This window comes from Cyprinodon variegatus, unplaced genomic scaffold, assembly GCF_000732505.1.
Source record: "Cyprinodon variegatus isolate N-32 unplaced genomic scaffold, C_variegatus-1.0 Scaffold988, whole genome shotgun sequence".
Taxonomy (NCBI): domain Eukaryota; kingdom Metazoa; phylum Chordata; class Actinopteri; order Cyprinodontiformes; family Cyprinodontidae; genus Cyprinodon; species Cyprinodon variegatus.
The window spans coordinates 203,129-211,441 of NW_015151441.1; the positions used below are offsets into that span (position 1 = coordinate 203,129).

At 39.6% G+C, this 8,313-nt stretch overlaps 1 protein-coding gene across 1 annotated transcript in view; it reads right to left on the reverse strand.

Moving 5' to 3' along the window:
* slc6a20 (solute carrier family 6 (proline IMINO transporter), member 20) overlaps window positions 1–7,827 on the reverse strand; it is a 27,464-nt gene extending 19,637 nt beyond the window's left edge. The window contains exon 1 of the mRNA XM_015399104.1: window positions 7,639–7,827. Coding sequence (XP_015254590.1) covers window positions 7,639–7,762 — 124 coding nt within the window. The 5' untranslated portion in view covers window positions 7,763–7,827. The remainder of the gene's footprint in view (window positions 1–7,638) is intronic.
* Between the last annotated feature and the right edge of the window lie 486 nt (window positions 7,828–8,313).

Here is an 8,313-nt window from a genome sequence, read left to right on the forward strand (position 1 = left end):
TTCTTCCTGTTAAAAGGGAGTTTTTCCTCTCCACTGTCGCTACAAGCATGCTTAGTGTGAGGGATTGCCTTCGAGTCAATGATGCAATCAACTGGTTTTCCTTAGATAGAAAACATTTAATCAATCTGCCTGGATGATCTGGTGAACTGTAAAATGCCTTGAGATGACTTGTGTTGTGAATTGACGCTATAGAAATAAACTGAATTGAATTGAAAATTAATATATTCAGAGAGATGATTCTCAGAGCAGGACCTGATACTATGAAGCAGGTTCAAAATATCTGGAATATTTTTCTTCCAGATCCAGCTGAGGTACCACTAGCATCATATATGTTTTATGCATTATTCTTGTAATAAACCTAAAGGCGCTGGTTGTATGGCAGCTCTACTTCTGTCAGTCTGCAGCTGTGGCTAAAGCCTCGCATACAGCTGAAGGATTTTTTGCCCTTTTGGAGACGATTTTCCAGTCGTGCGAGAATTTTTCAATCGGTGCGACTTTCAGCCTCATGGTGCATGATATAGTGTGCAGGGGGAATCAGGAATCGTAAGGTCAGGAGAAAATTTTTGCTTTTGCTTTTGCCAGATTTACCCTGTTTTGTAACCATAACAGTCAAGACTGCAGCTGCAACAGATCAATGCTATAACGATGCCCTTCATTATGGCCCAAATGAGCCAATATATCTTTCTTATCAACATTACAGCAACTGGCTGCAGTAAGAGATTTTTTATGGTTTTTCTTTTTATAGAAACTTACATCCAAAGTTTTGTGATTGAGCCAAGCCTGTTTTGGTAGAGTCTGATAATCTTGCACTGGCCCCGTCTACCAGCTTCTTTCTAGCTGTGTCGGTCAGACTAGCTGTGGCTAAAATGTAATCTTCACCATCAGTGTGTGGGTCTGTGTGTGAAAAGGTGAATGACTGATAGTAGTAAGAGGTGTTTTGGAGTCCTTGGACTTGATAAAATCTCTACACAACAACATGATATTTACCATATCACACTTTAAGCAAACTGCTCTTAGTAGATAATCCAGAGAAATGGATGTTGGCCTGGAAAAGGTTTATTACATTCCCATAACAGTTTTTACTGCTTTACAGGCTTAATGAGTTACCTGAATGCATCCTATGCTTATAGGGATACGGATGGATCTGACTGACAATAACACACTATTGCCCCTTTCACAAACCACTTTTACTAAGTCATTGTTTTTTTGTAATCTCCATGTGTATTGTTTCTGCAACGCCGCCTCTGGTAATTTGTGGTACATAAAGCTCTGTATCAGTTGACCTGCAGAAGAGCTGTCCAGCTTTGAAACTTAAGCTTAAGATTAATGCATGGTTTGTGCAACCAGCTAGTAGCAAAATTCAAAAAGCAGAAACCCTATAAAAAATTATTTACTACAAGCAGAGTAAATGGCAGATTATACTTCTGCAACCGCACACATTAAATGTCGCTTGGGTCTTGTCAGGAACCAGTTTTGCTGGTATGTTTCTGCACCATCAGTCTGGAATTTCTAGGGATGCACAGCGGATTCCCGCCAAAGCGCTAGGGGGAGCCTATTCGAGAACTCGTTAGAGCCAGCAGGAATGTTTAACTTCCAAAACAACAATGGCGCGTCTGCAAGATATCACAGTCACAGATGGATCTAGAGTTGCTAGACATTGAAGAGGTACAGGTTCTGTTAATGGAGTTGGCAAAAAGACCGATTAACCTTTTGTAGTTGTTGTCCATTGTAGTTGTACCTCGGTTTTTAAAAATAGCGCGCCCTGGCTTGAGGTCTGCGCGGGTTTGCGACCGTCCGACGCGTAGTCAGTATTTTTTTGAGGTACGCGACAACGGTTGCAGACCTCTGCGCAGGGGGCGGGGTCGCACACACAGACAGATTTGACAGTTACAGAGGCTATGCGTCAGAAGCATAAATTGGACTTAAGAGAATAAGATATGTTGCATTGTGTTGTAGGTTGCAGACGTATATGTGTCACTGAAACACACATGGCCCAAAACATCTTTTTTAATTTTAGCCTAAAAAGTTACTATTGGTAACTTTAGGAGTGTGTGTAATGTAAATGTAAATCAATGTTTCTTTAGGTCTAGGGTAATGGAGAGGTTAGTGCAAATTTATACCTTTGCAGTTAATAGAATTTTTTGTTTATTTCTATAGCGCCAATTTGCCACATGTCATCTCAAGGCACTTTACAGTTCAACCAGATCATACAGCCAGATTGATTCAAAGTTTTCTACCTAAGGAAAACCAAATGATTCCACCCACTCATTGACTCGAAAGCAATCCCTCACACTAAGCATGCTTGTAGCGACAGTGGAGAGGAAAAAACTCCCTTTTAACAGGAAGAAACCTCCAGGAGGACCAGGCTCAGGTTCTCCTGGAGGCTTGGTGATCTGCTGAGGCCGACTGGGGTTCAAGTACTCCCTGTCACAATCTGTTTATGCACCCTGTACATCACTAAAACCTCTTTCCCACTGAAATTAGCGGGTTAACCCACGTTTTTCAAACACTAGTCGAACAATCGGCATTGCGGTCCCTTCCCATTGGCAAAAAAAGCTGGGTCTGACCCCCTGCTGCAAGCTGTGTGGCCTCTGTTGATCCACCACTGCATGTCTAGTGACACCATGATGTTGGGTTGATGATGTCACCAATGTGACAGAAATCAGGAAAGTAAACAATGGAGAGCAACATGGAAGGAAGCCAGGGGGTAGTCATTGTTCTTTATTGTTTCAGTCTATTATCTGTCTGAATCTGTCTTACCAATGCTGCTCAATGTTTATCGATTATAAACAGAGTTGTTCCGGCTTGTTAGATCAGAAGCGACTGGCGTGGTGCGTTGACGTCCGTACGTGAAGCTCAATGGTATCACGGAAATTAGTGGGTCGCATTTGGTCTGGTGTTCCCACAGCATGCTGATCAGAGCTGAGGTGATTTTAACATGGGTCACTTGCCGAGTCGCTTGATCTGGGTAGACACACGCCAGTGAGCCGTTCTCAAAGGAATATGCTGGAGTTTGTTGGTGTCTACATAAGATGCAGTGTTTTAGCCAAGTCCAGTCTGGATATAAATTCAGATCTGCAGAAAGGCTATTCAAAACTTCCTAAAATCTTTAAACTTCACTGTAACAAGCTTTAAATTGAGAAGCCCCCTTCCTATGAAAGAAAAAAACATTTTAAACTTGAAAAACTTAAGTCCAGTTCTTTTTCCCTTTTTCAAAGCTTTTTAAGGCTGCCTGTTTGACTTTATTGTTATTTATTTATTCTCATATATAAAATACTTTTTCATAGTACATCTTAGGTATGTGACTGAATGTGTTGTTTTATATTGATGGGGGCTGCTTGAAAAATTGGGCATGAAACAGATCTAATTTGAAAGTTAAAGGACAAGTCTGGTCATATTCAGAATTCAAACTTCTGAAACATAATGTTTAATAAATGATTAGTGTTTTTAATTCAGAGTAATTCTCATCTGAATGTGCTTAAAATAGGTTTAGCGCCGCCACAGCATGGGAGGCAGAATTACGCCCAGCAGCAAATGGATAAAAATAGACCGCAGGAAAAAAAAAAAACATGAATCAATAGTCTTGCGGACGTATCGATGCATCGACTCATCGGCTGTTGGATCGATGCATCGATACAAATGATTATTATTTACACCACCCTATTCCATACTGTTCAATAAATTATCAGTGTTTTTAATTCAGAGTAATTTTCATGTGAATGTGCTTTACTGGAGGCATCCATGTTTGTCAAAGAACACTACTGCCACCTACTGGTTAGTGACGTCACGGTGCGGTATCGGCTGTTGATCAAGTCCCAGTGCTGTATCTGGTGTTTGTTACAACGCGCTATTATCCAAGTCATCTTGAAAACATTCTTCTTCCAAATGTTGGCAACATATTACAGGTTTTTTCTCTGGCCAGAAGTTCGATGGCAAATCCTCCCTCTTCAAGTTGGCGATCCAACGACCAACCCGTCCGTGGAGGATCAGGAATCAGAAAGGTGGAATAACTCTTTTCTTTTTGCCCTTTTACCCGATGTATTCCACCATCCAGCTGCCATGCACGTGGGCATTGTCAGTTTCACTATAGCTCTGGTGAATTTCAATGGTGAAGTCCTCTGGAAATCTTCAATAATTGTTGTTGATTGCAGATGTGTCTAGTAGTTCCCATTGATTTTGCTTGTAAAGCGGGGAGAATGGCGCTAGGCTTACCGCACCGTGACGTCACTGCTGGAAGATGCCAGGAGGGAGGGGTTACTATATTTGGGCAAAAATGGCCGCTCCCAGACTCAGCGATCATGACAAAAAATATTATTATTATTTTCTTACTGATTAATTCAATAAATCAACGCAAACGTATAAGTTTTAGCATAAATAAAGATCCATTGATTATTCTTTGTTGAGTGGAGTTTCCCTTTAAATTAGCACTTCTTAACTATGTTAACATGTTCTTGCTACACTGAATTTAGTTTCTTTAATACTCATTTTAATACAACTACATATCTTTCTGCCTGTTTATCGTCTAAAAATAAGCATCAGAAACATCTAGCTAATAAAATTCAGACAAATAAAAAGACTAAAATGTACACACCTGTCACAAAAAGAATAAGTGAGAATGGACAGAATGAGCTGTATAGACAAAGCCACAACGATCTAGTAATAAATAAAAATTCTTTAAATTAGGAGTATTTACTTTACCAATGGAATCAGTATTTTTCCTCTTAAAATAAGATAATGAGATACTATGCACTTGAAATGAAAGACTGCAGCTGTTTTTTTCTTACTTTAAATATAAATTGTCTTGTTCCATTGGTAAACTGTCTCACTTACCTCCTCAACTCAAGAAGAAATGCACTTATTTTAAGAAAAAAAAATTAACTTATTGAGAATAAATTTTTTACAATTTAGTACAATTGATCTAAATCCTAATTTCTAGGTTTTGTTTTTTATTCCATATGTTCAAAAGAGGCTGAACAAATGTTTGATTCACATTTAATGAAACATTCCTTTTATATTTTCCGAAATAACATTGCTTTAGAGCGACCCTAAAGAAGATGTTCAACTCTAAAAATAATTGAGTGACAATGCAGATTTAGTATAATGTTTTTATTGTGGGTTTTTAAATTACCAAAAGTTGTTAATAAATTGATATTTTTTCTGTCCAATTAGATAAGTTTAAAATACTAAATCAGTTGTAACCATTTGGAACTTAGTAGCCTTCTTATCAACAGATGTGTTTAAGTAACTGAGTAACAGCCTGGTTCTGCTGGAGGTTTCTTCCTGTTCAAAGGGAGTTTTTCCTCTCCACTGTCCCTACAAACATGCTTAGTGTGAGGGATTGCTGATGGGTCAATGAGTCGATGCAATCTACTGGTTTTCTTTAAATAGAAAACTTTTAATCAATTTCACTGGATGATCTGGTGAACTGTAAAGTGCCTTGAGATGACGTGTGTAGTGAATTGGTGCAATAGAAATAAACTGAATTTAATTGTAACAAAGTAAAAATACTTTGTTACCTTACTTAAGTAGAAATTTCTAATTTACTGGAGTAATTATTTTTTAGAACGATTTACTTCTTCGCCTTACAACTAAAAAATAGACTCCTTCATTTAAGCTCATTTTCATTAAAACCTGTTGGTATTCAAAAAAAAAAAATAAATAAATAAACATCAAAATAAATTGTTTTATCCAGACAATTAATTTCTTTGTGGTTGGACTCGCTGCTGCCCCAACTTGTTGTTCAGCACATACCAAAATAAATAGTTTTTCAAGATGATGCAAAGTTAAATTTGACACTGTTACCATTAGTTATAAAACTAAGAAAATTAAGTCTAAGGATGTTATCATCCAGATTTGAAAAACATTTTTCCTTTAATAGGTCAGTGCAGTAAAGCGTCTGTCCTTAACAATATCCTGCATTACTTTTACACTTTAAGTAAAAAGCTTGAATTGAAACTCTAACTTCTGCAATAGGGTTTTTAAACAGCAGGATTTTAAATTCTGCTTGAGTAATACATATTCAGCCTTTTGACACCTCTGCTTATCAAATAGTTTTTTTTGAAATCTTTTTAGTGTTATTTCTCAGTTGGCAACTTTTTACTTAAACTTGAGCATAAATAAAATGAAGTATTGCTATTTCTTGTGGAGAGGCTATAGAACAAGAATGATGGACAGAATCTGTCCATCACACAGCATCCTGATGCTCCTTCAGCAGGTGATCAATGGGGTCTAATACCTTCTATATAATACCTTCTAATAGGAGCTCTGTGGTGTATAGCGCCCCCTGAATTCACATAATAACACTGACATATTTTAAATATTTAAGATCAATAATGTAATGGTGTACATAATTAGTCTGAAACATTCAGTTCATAATCCCAGTTCTGAAGTCTGCTACTATCTACTCAGTGGTCCCTCCGGATATGTTACATAGGGGGGGGGGGCAGATGGGGCACACTGAAACTAAAAGCCATCATTTCAGGGTTTGAATCAACTATTGTGGTAAACCTGCCTGTAGAAATCATAAAGACTTAAGTAAAAATCTACTGACATCTTGGTTTATTCTGTGATTTTTAATGTTACGTCGCTGGCTGTGCTTTATGGGCTGAAATGCTAAACTGATGCTACTACAATTTATACTGGCCGTTTGGTGGCCATTGGAGCCAGTGGGGTGGCCAGGGCATTACACACGGTGGCCGTGGCCACCCTCTGGTGGCGCCACTGTAATCTACTGATTTTTGATTTTCCCCCCAAAGTGAATAAGTGTTACAGAGATTCAATAAATCTTGAGTTTTGTTTTTACTTTGCAAAGGAGCAGACCACAACGCGCTGCGTTACAACCGGGACATGTTCAGATGAGGCGGTTATTACGCAGGAAGAGTCTGCGCCGCACCGCGCGCCGCACCGCACCGCACCGCACCGCCCGGTGCGCAGCAGGAAGGTGAGAAAACTGAAATTACTGCCGGACACAGTGACAACATTCTGCCAGAACGGCTTCAAAATCAAATAATAAACGCTTCCTCCGACTTTACAGGATCACTTAAAGGAAGAACTAAAAAAAGAAACATAAAGACGGTGATTCCGCCTTCATTCGTCCATCATAATTAACCTTCTGTAAAGTATAATATTTCATGGAAATCTCCTAAAATCCTCCATCTGATCATTTGATAGGAGTGATTTTGGTCGTAATCAGCCTTACGGTGATGCGCTCCGTGGTTATTCTCAGCTGGCTGTTAACAATAGCGGCTCTGGGTTCCTGGTGGAAATTTACCACCAAACAGACGTCCTACATGAGTCCTTTAATCAGCGGCGGTTGCCTCTGCTCACTGTAAGACTTATTCACTCTAAACATTCTGCACAGCCAACCTTTCTCAACACTTTTAAAACATGACTGATGTATTTATTTTTTAACATCTCACCTGACTACATTTAAACGGTGATTATTACGCAACACCTTTGCTTCGGTGCGACCCTTTAGGTGCGCTCAAATGATGCAGGTTCCACCAAACTAGTGAAAGTCAATCAGCAATCAGTCACAGTAAATAAATCAAACAGATCATCCCGCTGACAGCCGCAGCATATATGGGCATAAGAATATGGAAAGTAGCGGAGCTTCCTCTGTGGGAACCAGTAACTCACCTCCACCGTGCATTTGACAGAGGTAAGGAAACCTCCACACGTTTCCCAGTCCGACGGCATAGGAAACACAGGCCAGAACAAACTCCATGGGGCTCCCCCAGCTGTCCCGAGCATCTTTCGCCATGTCTGCGATCTGAGAGAAGAAGGAGACGGAGAGGTTCACGCGCAGCCAAACTCCAGCAGCGCCGGTCTGACGCGGCAGCGGCTTTATAAACTGGGATTGAATAGCGGTCCAGGGAGGAGGGTCCTCCACCGGGGGGGGGGCGGAACAAATGACTACAATACCCATGAACCGTTAGCTGGAAGCCTGGCCTAGAGCTTCCGGGAAGATGTAGTTTTCCAAATATGGATGTTTCCGATCGATCTAACTGGGATTTAAAGTCACGAACATTGATTAAGAGAAGCCCTCCACTGGTTTCATATCTGTTACATTTGTTTTAAATCACGATCTAAAAAGCGACATTTAGACAAAATGTGAAAGTGGGCGGGGCTGCGTGTAATCACAGTGAATATTTAAATAAACACGTGCGCGCTCATTCATCAGTGGAAAATAACCAACCTTGTAACGAAGATTACTCCAGCCTGCAGTCTATCTATCTATCTATCTATCTATCTATCTATCTATCTATCTATCTATCTATCTATCTATCTATCTATCTATCTATCTATCTATCT